The sequence below is a fragment of the Meriones unguiculatus genome, chromosome 20 (assembly GCF_030254825.1).
Source record: "Meriones unguiculatus strain TT.TT164.6M chromosome 20, Bangor_MerUng_6.1, whole genome shotgun sequence".
In the NCBI taxonomy this organism is placed as follows: domain Eukaryota; kingdom Metazoa; phylum Chordata; class Mammalia; order Rodentia; family Muridae; genus Meriones; species Meriones unguiculatus.
The window spans coordinates 68,744,575-68,758,443 of record NC_083367.1 but is presented as its reverse complement, the minus strand read 5'-3'; the positions used below and the strand labels follow the sequence as shown (position 1 = coordinate 68,758,443).

The 13,869-nt window shown below is 40.9% G+C and overlaps 1 protein-coding gene across 2 annotated transcripts in view; it reads left to right on the top strand.

Moving 5' to 3' along the window:
* The window catches only part of Esr1 (estrogen receptor 1), a 370,708-nt gene that overhangs the window by 139,676 nt on the left and 217,163 nt on the right, over positions 1–13,869 (top strand). For both annotated transcript variants that reach the window (XM_060373532.1, XM_060373533.1), the window contains exon 3: positions 158–348. In XM_060373532.1, the coding sequence (XP_060229515.1) occupies positions 158–348 (191 nt within the window). The remainder of the gene's footprint in view (positions 1–157; positions 349–13,869) is intronic.

Genomic DNA, 13,869 nt, shown 5'->3' with positions numbered 1-13,869 from the left:
CCAGCATATATTATCAATCATTATTTCAAAATGTCAGAATAAAGTGGGTCAGCTACACCCCCCCCCCAGTCTCTCACTCTTTAGGGGAGAATACAAGGCTTGCTTCTCAGATGTTAATGGATTCACTCTTCTTTTTCTCCCATCCCCCTCCCCCCAGGTCCAATTCGGATAATCGACGCCAGAGTGGCCGAGAGAGACTGTCCAGTAACAGTGAGAAGGGAAGCATGACCGTGGAGTCTGCCAAGGAGACCCGCTACTGTGCAGTGTGCAATGACTATGCCTCTGGCTACCATTATGGGGTCTGGTCCTGTGAAGGCTGCAAGGCTTTCTTCAAGAGAAGTATTCAAGGTAATAGTGTGCTGTCTAATATCCGCTCTGCTTATGACCCTAAGAGACGAGAGCAAGAAAGGAGGACAAAGTCTTCGCACAAAGCTCATTGCATAAAACATGAATATTGAGTCAGTCTCTCTGTTCTTGGTAGAAACCTGGAGGAGAGATTCCCGGAAGGTGTGGCCATGCCAGAGAAGCCGGGTCTGCTGCCTCCTGGCAAGACGCAGACAGCTCTGAGCAACTTCACCAGAAGAACTGGTGTAGCTGTGTCTCTGGTGTTCAGAGAAACGTCTCTGGCTAGCTTCAGGGACAGCAGGCATACATTCTTATTCTGTCGGCAGCTAAGTCACATGATGTGGTGTGTTATTGTCTGCACAGAATCATCTCTCTGCTTTGGTCTTGTCCAGGTAAATACTCTGTTCTGATCTTTGCTCCAGGCTGATTCTGTTTCAAATTGTTCTTCTTCTTCTTCTTTTTAAAAATATCTTTCTTGGCTCAATGCGTGACATGACCTTTTGCGAACACGAGCAGACTCAGTGTCTGCTGACTTCTGGGAGGGACACAGCATTGGTACCATGCGGTTATTAGGCACCTGCTGTACCGTCTCAGGCTTCCGTCTGCCCCGGCCCCTTTTTGGATCCAGCTGACCTGTGCAGCTCTTCCGACATGCCCTCAGCTACATCCTGTTACTACTTCAGAAATGCCAGTGTGTTACGTTATACAGGACAGAGTGGGAGGTGTCAGCCGTTCGTACTCCTAAGGGGCATGTGCTAAAGCCCTCTCGACAGGGCCAGAGGTCTGAGGGAACTTTTGGTACAGAATTCACATTTTTCTCTTAGCAGTGGGCTATTTTCTTTCCTCTTACTCCTTTACCTTTAGAGCTTAAATAAAACTCAGTGTAGAAACATGAGGGATACTTCTGTGGTGCCTTCTACAGAAATGCGAACTTAAGGAACTCCTTGAAAATCAGAGCCTGCTAGATTAATAGACACTGACCCAAGACGAGATTCTCAGGGACTTCCGGCTGCGGCTCTTCACTGCTCTGATATGGGCTAACGACCGGGGGATGGTACTCACTATTTATCTTTCCTCTACAGATGGAAGAACATTTTAAAAAGCTGTTCATATCTTAATAGAGTAGCCTGTGAGGTCAATGTGGTCCATTTTAAAAGCATTTTCCTTGACACTTATTGCTTTCAACATCTTTTAGAATTCTGCTGCGAGATGTGGATTCTTTTGTCTGTGTTCCTACAAAAGTTAATGATATTCTCTATAGTAACCCTTTGTGTATATATCTGTTTTTGAGTGTATCACACATAGACTATTAATTTTTATTAGCTGATTCCATTGTAATTCAGAAAAATAAAATTTAAATCTGGTTTTAAGTTACATAAACCTTATAGGGCTTTTGACAAACATCCTAATTTGTGGTTTTATTTTTTTCTTTGATAAGATAAAAATCTAAACTATCATTATTTTCATCAATAATAAGCTTACACAAACAAAAAATCAATGAAGAAAATTAGCCTTTTAAAAACAGGTATTTGGAATCTAGGGAAATTACTCAGTGAATAAGCCTTTGACACACAGCTGGAATCCTAGAACCCAGGTAAAAGCCAGGCAGGTACAGGCTCTACCTATAATCCCAGACCTAGGGAGGCAGAGACTAGCAATACACAGCTAAAACTGGACAGATAGACCAAATAAAGCTGACAAATTCTGCTTTCAGTGGAAGACCCCACCTCAGTAAATAAATGTAATGAAAATTGATTGATGAAGATACATGTTGTCAACTTTAGATCTTCGCACCCATGTCCCCCTACCATATAAACACACACACACACACACACACACACACACACACACACACACACGATATAATTAATGGGTATGCTTAATATGCAATTTGATAAGTCATTTAGTGATAATGAGCTTTTACATCAACTGACATTATTTAGGGCCGTGGTCAGAAAGATTTTTATTTAGAGAGTCAAAATAGCAATCATTTTAGCCTGTGAATGCCCTACTGTCTTTGCTGCAGCCACCTGGATCTGGTAATACAGGCAGAAAAGCGGGAATAATCAGGAGTAGCTATGTGGATAATATGAACATAAGTGGGAGTAATCATGACTGAGAAAATGCAAATAAGTGGGAGTGACCCAAATCTCTATAAGTATAGGTAACTGACCGGGTCTGGCCTATGGGCCATATGATTGTGATCCATAATTTAATTTTTATTTGCATCTCTATAATCTAAGTGTTATGAAAGGTTTGTTTGTTTGTTTGTTTAATAAAGATAGGTGGCTTTTAAACCTGAAGTTTAGCTTTATGGGAAGTTAGTCTGTATTCGTCTGGATGTTCTGAGGCAGAAGTAAGAAATGTGTGAGACACATTTAGCAGTCTCAGAAAATGTAGAAAACTGGGGACAACTTACCTTCTTGGTACAGTAAGAGTTGGGCTGGGCAGATGGAGTGCTGCCTGGGCAGACATAAAGCAAGCGAGTGAACAGACTAGTGCTGGCTATAAACTTGGAGTTGTTGCGATTGAAGGAAACAGTAGCAATATTATTTTCAAATTGTTTTCGTTACATTTGTATGCCATTGGGAGCATGCTAAATAAAATCCCACAAAATCCAGTATTGACTTTAAGCCTTAAGGCATCAGAGCAGAAAACAATAAAATAAAAAAAATACACCTACACAAACAGTGAAGAAAAGGAAGCTTACATAAATAACATTATGTTACAGCATTATCTCAAGTTCAAATATATTTTTAAAAATTTAATTATTTTTGATAGTCAAAATATATATGCTTTCTTCATTTTCTATAACAGACTAAATACAATTTCAGTACAATTGTAGTACATGAAAAAGCAATTTTTACCTGGTGTCAAAAACTTCTTACGCATTGTGGTATGGACATATAAAAGGTTTCTGTGACAAGATAACTATTGAGCTCTGAGTTCTGAAGGAAACCTAGAAACAAGTCTGAGTTTTAGAGATAGCATGGGACCTAAGAATGATTGTGGTCACTGTATTTATTAAGGTCATGTATGTTTTGGATAATTATTTTAGGCAAAGCACAGTCCGTAGACCTGTAGCTTTGAAGACAGGGAAAGAGCTGGTTCCTACTTACACTGAGCTTATAGAATAGAGTGGGAAATAAATAAACAAGCCAGCAATTAAATTACAGTGTGACAAATGTCAAGGTAGAGGTGGATGCAGATTAGCATAGGAATCTAGACATCACTGGATCCCACAGAACAGAGAGCAAGACTTTCTGAGAACTCTTTACTGATTCAAATGAAGTCTGAAGAATGAGTCAGGAGAGCAACCCGGAGGGAGGCAAGAATGTTTAGTCGTCTGGTTGAACATATGATTGACACCCAGAAAGACAATAAAAGTTTTGCAAATAAGAGTTAACAATGTTTACATGCCGTTATTTGACATAATGGCACTCCTGAGCTGTCCGTGTGGTCGGAGACTTTGTCAAGGAGCAGCACTTCTTTTCTTCCCACCGTGACAGTGTTTCCACTTCATCGGCTCCCATCTCTGCAAGAGAGTAGAGCAGGCAAGTGCAAAAGGTTTCCAGTCCTGTTTTCTGTCAGAGTCTCGGTAACTAGGAACTAAAAGTTTTCCTGAACTCCGGTGGCTGCTTATAAATCACAGTGACCCTCAAGCACATTTAAGGACAGTGAAGGGTCTGACTTGTGGGTGGAAAGTCCTGAAGATGCTGAGGTTCTGCTTGTTTTCCTTGTTACTTAAGAAGAGAGCTAGAAAGGAGTATACATCAAATTATTCTCTCCCTCTAAGTGTTTTGGCTGAAGAGGCAAAGTGTTTGACTTGAAAGCATACACATTTCCATCCCCACTTAGTGCTTGAACTTGATTACTTAAGATACTAAGTAATGGCCTCAGTTGAATGTATTTTTTTTAAAGCAGGATAAAGGATCCAATTTAAATCAGAGGAATGAAACAAAATATTTTGTTAATTTATTAATCTTTGCAGGCTTAGAATTATGTGTTTACACAGAGACTGTGGACAGGGTTACCTTGTCAGAATATAGCTTCAGCTATCAGGTAGTATATTGGATTTTTGTGCAAGGAGAAAGGATTATATAAACTCACCGTTTCTCTTTCATTGTAATCTCAGAAGGCTACAGGGCACAGTGGAGACACAGTCTGTCTGTCCACCATTAAAGATGCAGTCACTGTACTCTGAGTGTGGTGGGTAGAAGTTGCTCAATATTGAATTAGACACAAATGATGAAGGCCTGTGTTAGCCCACAGAGAAGCGGGGACAAGAGGGGGAAGGCTGGAAGATGATGTCTGGTTAAGGTTAATGCTATGGGGCCTTGAATCCAAGAGGGCAACCCGGAGAGAGATGCGCCTGGGATTTAGAAAGCTTCCGGATGAAAGCATCCAGCACCCTGGATAGCTCCTGCAAGAGCTGCAGTGGGGAAACAGATTTACTTTTCTTAGGGTTAGATGGAAGGAAAGGAAGACCTCCCCTATCAGTGGACTGAGGGGGGGGGGAAGAGAGAGGGAGGGCAGGATTGGGAGGGGACGAGGGAAGGGCCTACAACTGGGATACAAAGTGAATTAACTGTAATAAATTTTGAAAAATTAAAGATTAAAAAACTTAAAAAAAAAGAACACTAGGCTTGGGGCTAGAGGGATGCCTCAGTGGTTAAGAGCATTGGCTGCTCTCCCAAAGGACTCTGATTCAATTCCCAGCACCCACATAGCAGTGTGACAGCTGTCTGTAACATTCTGTAATTGGCTCCAGATCTGTCATCCTCACAGGGGTAGACGCACATGCAGGCAAAACGCCAATGCACGTAAAATGAAATAATTGGATAATTTTAAAACTTCAGGCTCGCTTAGTAGGCTCTGCATACTTGTGGAGATCTGTTTCTTTAATCTTGGGGAGTCACTGCTGTCCACTTAGGAAGGGCTGTGTTTACATTCCTTTTCACATTAGTTCTGTATCTCTGGGTGGTTGTGTGCATCTGTGTGAGGGTTTGGAAGAGGAGTAAAAGTGGAGAGGCATCTATTTTTCTGCAGGGTTATTTTATTTGTGAGGTGTCTTTAGACATATGCCTGAAACCCTGTCAGCACACGGGAAATGATAGATCTCCACATTTTACACGTGGTCCTCTACAGTCTGGATGCCAGGTCACAGCAAGAGCGCTCTTTTAGATTGCTAATTGACACATTTGGTTTTGAGTTTAAATTTATAATGTCCTTAGATTAAACCTTTCTTTATTGTACCTGAAGAGATGGCTAAGTGATCAGGAGTCCTTACTGCTCTTCCAGGAGACACAAGTTTGGTTCCTAGAACACACATTAGGCAGCTCACAACTACCCATATGGCCTCTGTGGATATCTACATTCATGTTACACACACACATACACACACACACACACACTACACACACACACACACACACACACACTAGCACGAGAGAGAAATAAAAATAAACTTTAAAAGTCCTTTAAGTGATTTGAATACTTTTACATATTTCAACTTCTGCTAATGTCTCCCTGTTCCCTGCAATTCAGCCGCATTGGTCTTTTTTTTCTGTCCTCAACATGACAAAGTATTTCTTCTCGAGGACCTGAGTGGATGTGGTCTCTCAGTTTCTTTGCTTGGACCACCGGCTGTTTTCTTGACCAGCTCTCTTTTTTGTATATGTGTGTGTGTGCATGCATATGTGTGCACGTGTGTGTGTGTGTGTGTGTGTGTGTGTGTGTGTAGGCAGGTAGGTAGGTATCAGGTTTCTTCCCTGATCACTCTTCACATTGTTCTGTGAGGCAGGATCTCCCTGAACCTGGAACTGTCAGGTTTGGCAGGTCCCGCCAACCACATGTCCCTGTGGATTCCCTGTTTCTGCCATCCGCGTGCTGGCGTTGTAGGCTGGCTATTTCACTTAGCTTAGCTTCTCAAGGAAGGTGTCAGGGAAAGTGTTCTGTGTGATAGGCTTGGAAAGAACCAAAGCTTTCTCATGAGCAGTAACAACTTTGAAACAGAGGATGGAGAGGTGGCCCAGTGGTTAAGACCTCTGTGGTCTTGCAGAGGACCCAGCTTCAGTTCGCAGCACTGACATGGTGGCTCACGACTGTCGATCACGCCAGATCTGGGAGATATGAAGCCCTGTTCTGTCCTCTGCTGGCACGGTGGACAGACATGTTGGACACACCTACGTGCGGGCAAAACATTTATTCATGTAAAATAAAAACTAAAAAACTTAAAAAGGAGGTTTTGGAGAAGATTTGTAGATTTGTGGACTAAGCTAAGCTGAGAAAGTTTGAACAAGCCAGTTTGGAAGAATTTAGGGTTTAGCCTCTTGTCTTTGGCTCGTTTTTCACTTTTAGATCTGTGAGAGGATCCCATTCCAACCTCTGCTTCTTTTTGCTTCCAACTTTCCTTTCTTCCTTCTTCTCCTAAGTTTCCAAGGATTTTATTTACGTCTGGTATGGATTTAAACTGTGTCCCCACAAAAGCATTGCAGATCCCCTAACCTCTAGTGCCCCAAAATGTGATACATTTGGAAACAAGGTTGTGGCAATTATTTTTATCAGTGAAGTCGTTCTGTAGTACAAGGGCATTTAACTTAACATGCCTGGTGTCCTTGTAGGAAGAGGGGGCTTTGAAGACAGCCAGGTATGACAGTGGAAAGAGATTGGAATGACATAGCTGGAAAGCAAAGAAGAGAAATACCGTTGGCCAGCACCAGAAGGTAGGCAGGAGCATGCAGAGCTGCGTGGCCCTGCCAACACCTCTGTCTTACAGTTACATGTTGTAGCACCATGAGACAATGCATTTGCGTAATTTTAAGGCACTCATTTGTGGTGCTTTGCTATGGCAGGTGTAGGAAACTAGTCCTATATTTAATGTCTCCTAAGTCAGACTCCTGCCTCATTCTGACTGCTCAGTGACTCCTCTGCTGGTCCCTATGCCACCAGCAGTTCCTGGCTATGAGGCCTGTCCATTCCTTCACTATCGGAGTTTGAGCTGGTGCCGTGCTCTGCAACCCTCATCTCTAATACTTCTAGCGGAAATCTTGGATAGTTCTATTGAGTCTATCGTTTAAACTTATACCCACCCATTTCCCATTATTTAGATTCTGTTCCTTCACCCAAGATAATCACAGCATGTCAGTCTGTCTGCCTCTCCTACACCGTTTGTTTGGTTTGCTTCTCTTTTCTGTGAGCCATCCTGCACAATGCCTGTCTATTAATACTCTTCAAAGAAAATCCCTTAATGAGTTCCATGGCCCAAAGAGTAATCCTTAGACAACAGCGAGAGGATTTACCTACGTATGCCTTAGTCTAGCTTTCCTTCTGAGGTATTCTAAAGTCACTAGGTATACTTGTATGTGACTGACACAGCACAAGCTTCATCAGTTTACTGCTCAGAATTCCTGTCCAGTCTTAATTTGCCAAAATTCTTAAGTGTGTTAAACATGACTGTCACAAGATGTTTTCACACAGTAGAGCAGAGGCGTTCCATCTCCTGGCACCCCCCACAAGACACGGTGTCATGTGGCTGCATACAATTGCACACATTAATTCTGCCCATTCTTCCTGTGAGCTCCTCAGAGGTTGGGACCACTTCGAGATTTGGGATTGCAGGGTGACTCAATGAGCAGATGACAGCTCAAATGGAGGCTGAGATCTATTTGTGTTGTTTTGGGTAACACAGGGCAATCGGTTTCACCAGTAAGGTATCGATATGATACAATAGTCTCTGATAAAGTTTAAACTGTCAGAGTGATGAGAGAGGAGAGGAGGAGGAGGATGGAAGAGAATGAAAGCATCAAGATGACCAGGCATTGATAGTCAACTCACTTAAGTGTTCAAAGATATGTGGTATTTGTAAAACTGGAAAAGGGGAATAAAATGGAAAGCATAATGAATGATATATTAAAATGAGTCAATATGAATTTTATAATAGTGAAGAGAATAAGTGATATTCAAGGGGAAATGATTGAACAGGGGGCATTAAGAGTCTGATCAAATTAACTGAGAGACAAAGGAAGTTCACTTCTAGACAGGCTGAGTTGGAGATAGATGATAGCTTGATTACAGAGAGGATGGTTATTCAGCAGGCACAGAACAGAATTGGCACTCAGCTCTAGTCCAGGGTTGGAGATGGAAGTGATTTCCTCATTTAAGCTTAAAGGAACTTGATGAAAAGAATGGCTTCATTGTGAAGATAGCACATTTTTAATGAAGCAAAAGTAGCTGTCAACCAGCTTCTCATTACTCAGAAAATATTAATATATGAACTTAAAGAGGTTTTTGTTTTGTTTTCATGCTTTTATTTATTTATAAATTACAGTTTATTCACTTTGTATCTCAGCTGTAGTCCCCTCCCTCACCCCCTCCCAATCCCAGCCTTTCTTCTTCTTCTCCTCCCATGCCCCTTCCTAAGTCCACTGGTAGGAGAGGTACTCCTTCCCTTCCATTTGACCCTAGCCTATCAGGCCTCATCAGGACTGGCTTCATTTTCTTCCTCTGTGGCCTGGTAAGGCTGCTTCCCTCTCATGGGTAGGTGATCAAAGAGCCAGCCAGGGAGTTCATGTCATAGACAGCCCCTGTTCCCCTTACTAGGGAACCCACTTGGACACTGAGCTGCCTTGGGCTACATTTGAGCAGGGGTTCTAGGTTATCTCCATGCATGGTCCTTGGTTGGAGTATCAGTCTCAGAAAAGACCACTGTGCCCAGACTTTTTGGTTCTGTTGGTCTCCTTGTGGATCTCCTGTCCCCTCCAGGTCCCCTCCTTTTTATCTCCTTCTTTGATAAGATTTCCTTTACTCTGCCCAAAGTTTGGCTATGAGTCTCAGCATGTGCTTTGATACCTTGCTGGGTAGGGTCTTTCAGAGGACCTCTGTGTTAGGCTCCTGTCCTATTCCCTATTTTCTCCCTCTTCCGATGTCTATCCCATTTGCCTTTCTGAATGAGGATTGATCATCTTACCCAGGGCCCTCCTTCTTGCTTAGCTTCTTTAGGTGTACAGATTTTAGTATGTTTATCCTATATTATATGTCTAATATCCACTTATAAGTGAGTATATACCATGTGTGTCTTTTTGCTTCTGGGATACCTCACTCAGGATGATCTTTTCTAGTTCCCACCATTTTTTTTTTTGCCAGAAAATTTCATGATTTCCTTGTTTTTAATTGCTGAGTACTATTCCATTGTGTAAATGTACCACAATTTCTGTATCCATTCCTCAGTTGAGGGACATCTGGATTGTTTCCAGATTCTGGCTGTTACAAATAAAGCTGCTATGAACATGGTTGAACAAATGTCCTTGTTGTATACTTGAACATATTTTGGATATATGCCTAGGAGTGGTATAGCTGGATCTAGAGGTAGCAGTAGCACTATTGCTAATTGTCTGAGAAAGTGCCAGATTAATTTCCAAAGTGGTTGTACAAATTTACATTTCCACCTGCAATAGAGGAGGGTTCCCTTTTCTCCACATCCTCTCCAGCATGTGTTGTCACTTGAGTTTTTGATCTTAGCCATTCTGATGGGTATAAGATGAAATCTCAGGGTCATTTTGATTTGGCACAAGAGTCAACTTCCTGAACAGAACACCAACAGCACAGGCTCTAAGATGTACAATCAATAAAGGGGACCTCATAAAACTGAAAAGCATGTATAAAGCAAAGGACACTATCTTCAAAACAAAATGACAATCTACATATTAGGAAAGGATCTTCACCAACCCTATATCTGACAGAGGGCTGATATCCAGAATATATAAAGAACTTAAGAAGTTAAATACCAACAAACTTAGTAATCCAATTAAAAAATGGGGTACAGAGCTAAACAGAGAATTTTCAATAGAGGAGTATTGAATGGCAGAGAAACACTTAAAGAACTTAAAGAGGTTTAAGTCTTGGCTTACGGTTTCAGAGATTTTTGTATGAGGGCAGTTGGACCCTTTGCTTTGGGGTGTACCATGGTGGGAACACACAGAGTGGAAGAGGCCCATTCCACTTATGGCCTCGAAAAGAGAGGGAAAGAACAGTCTCATGTCCCTAATCCACCCTCAAAGGCATACACCGAGTCACTGGAAGATTTCCTACCAACCTCTATTTCTTAAGTGCCCCAACACCTCTTAATGGTGCTATGGGCTTGAGGCCAAACCTTTCACATATATGCCTTTGGGAGACACTTACCCAAAACCATAGCAGAAACTCCAAAATTTCCCTTTGGATTCTCAGAATAACATATTAAAAGAGATTTCTGGATCTTACTGAAACATTGTGAAAAAGAAATCATCTTCATCACCGAAAGTATGTCCACAAGAACACACTGGACAGCAAAATCATGACTTAGTTAGCAGGACAAAGTGATACACTTTAGAATTTTAAGAATATGCTGGTATCAACACGTTACAAACGGTGAAGTGCAGGAACCAACATGAGCATTTTAATGATGCCAACAAAAGGACCAAGACTTCTTGGTGGTTTTAAGATGTGGGTTACAGTGTGGGAATTCACTGGCTCCTCTTGAAGCCCAGAGCTTGTCTATTCCTTTGACTTGTCAAAATTCTGTCTCAGTTATTCATCTTGTGCCAAGACGCATAGGGCGCAATTGAGAAACATGACTACGTAGATGGAAAGCAAAGAATGTATGTCTGCACACAGAAGAACTATTATCACTTTCAAGTGAAGACCTTATAACGAACCTTCCTCAAAGAAAGGTATTATCCCCATACACAGATAAATTCGCTAGGTGTTTGACTCTTGATTTTCATTAGAAAGTAACAAAGAAACAGCATAAAAGTCAAGACCTGAGAACCTTGTTCTGTATAAGAACGGTCATGACTGTTTTAGTAATATGCTGAAGACAGCATTTTATACAGCCCAGATTATAGCTCAAACTCCTGACCTTCCTGTCTCCATCACTCAAGGGCGAGGATTGGTAGTATGTGAAACACACTTGGCTGCGCTATTGATTTTAAATGTTCGTAGCTCTTTACTGTGATAGTGCACCATTAAACATGCCCACATCCATACGCACCAATACATAGATCTAGAGAAAGATGGAGGAAGATGTCCTGTCATCTCGCTGCTTCATGACACTGCTTCCTTTCCATTTTCTTTCTTTCTTCCTTTTGGCCAGGTAATCTTTATCCTGGAGATAATTAAGATAAAACGACTCTGACATATGAAATCAGCATAGAACCCTGCTTCTTGGCAGCTTTTGTGGATATAGCTGAGCCTTTCAGAGGCCTTTAAAAACCATGGCAACAAATGCTTCCGAAGGGTAATCAAAGGTTCCAAATGGTTTTAATCGCTGGTGTGTTTTTTTATGCTACCACTTGGAGCATTCTTCTTCACTTTTTTGTTCATCTGATTGAAATTAAATTTCCAATTTCCCTACTAAGTGGTTCTCTTCTGGTCATGGCATTGACTATTTCCATTAAAGTAGTAGTTTGTGCCCATGTATAGTGGTTAAGCTCATCAACAATCCATTAGAAAGACTCATTTATGAGTGACAATGATTTTCCACCAAAATTATAGACAGGCTTTAATGGGCACCTATTCAAAGGGCATTAACTAGCCCTCAAAATTATTGTCTACATTGTCCTTACGAGCCTTCCGGTGATGATCTATAACCCTAATCCTCCCTAAATTCCTCTTTCTTTGTAGAGAACTACTGTTGGCACCTTTATATCGTTTAAAAACGAGAGGCCTGTTCCCTGACGCCCATTCATCCAGAGGAAAGGATATTCTGAAAAACAGGAGATCACTCCTGGGCCGTATCCTGGGCTAGTGCAGCACCAAACCTTCAGACTAAATTGTTACTTGCGTGAGTTTGTGTGTGTGTGTGTGTGTGTGTGTGCGTGTGTGTGTGTGTGCGTGTGTGTGTGTGTGTGTGTGTGTGTGTGTGTGTGTGTGGAAAAAAATCATCATACGCTAGAAAAATCTATTTCATAAATCTGCTGTCCACTCTGCTGAACTTGTTTCTTCTTCCATCTTCATCTTGCAGTATGTATGAGCTAGTGAGCACCTCTGGTCTGGTCACAGCAGATGACCTGTATTGTTCAAGAAAAGGGAGACAGAGAGGGAAGGACAACTTTTCCCACATGTCCCCCTTTTCTTAGATGAAATACAAATATTTTATTCTTCACTGGCTAAGAAATAAGAAACAGGAAACACAATTTAATTATTAAATTACAACCTCTCCCTGTAATAGGCACTTATTTTCTGTATTTGCTTTGAAAAGGAGGAAATGGATTTTAAATTTTATCCAAATGAACATTATCTTTATCTGATGCACTCAGTAGTTTCTAATCATATACAAGAGGTAGAGCGAACGAGATGGAATGCAATCCAATTATTTAACAATGTATAGGTGAGTGACTGGGTTACATTTATAAATATGATCTGTGTGGTTGAAATATGCAATCATTCAATCTGTGTGACTAGACCTCTTTATGATATTTCACTAAGTGGTGCACAAAATATTCTCCTTATATGCCATGGAAGATAAATTGTAGTTCATAAGGTGATCAGAATTCATAATTATTTGTTTCTTTGACATCTTGGAGGTAGCAATAAAGGAATACACTTGAAAATGATTATGCTTTGCTGTTCCTATGTGGTGCAATAAAATCACCCTGGAGAATTTTTTTTTTCTGAATTCCAGTACACATCATGTTTATGCTCTCTGAGCTGCTGTAGATCAGCCTCACCCCCACTGTCTCTGTTCCAATTCTCTACTCTCCCTTTTTCTTCCTTTTCATCATTTCTACCTATGAGTACCTTCCTGCTCACGTTACCTAAACCCTCTTTACCAGAGAGGACTCACTTGTTGAGTGAAAGTATTTATATTTTCCTGCAACAGATATTTATTGAATGTCATTTCATAGTAGCCATTAGAGAAATTTAAAGGTACATTATCTGCAATCTAATTGGATTAGATTAGATTAATTAGGATTCAGCTGGTCACTGATGGAAGATGATGATAAATCACACAAGACTTAAACCCAGCACCAGAAAAAATTCCCCAAGGCTTTGGGAATGTAGAAGAAGCTCTTAAAGAGATAAAGGTTAGGAGTTCAGAGTTTATGTGTGAGTACAGTGCTCTAGAAGAAACGACACAACACTATGAAGAAGATAGTGTCTCACCTAGTATCCATCCAAAGCATGGCAAAGGCATCTTTTCATTGTAAACATCGTGGAATTTGGTTTCAGTCATTGTTTGCTCAGACCTGTGTGGCCTGTGCAGGAATACAGCATAAGATATTATGTTTGAGCAATGCATGTTTTAAAAATGACTTGTTACAGAACTTTAACACATCCTAGCTGTAGCCCTCTCCCATTGTCATGAGCAAGATGTCTCTTATGCATTCAGAAGTTGGCTGAGGGTTTCTTTCCAGGCTGTGTGTATAATATACCATTTCAGCTTATTTTTTAAAGTTTAACATGGGAATAACATTAATAAAATATTAAGATACTCTTTCCTCTGTAGTAATAGATATGGACATAAAAGTATTATGTTTTATAATA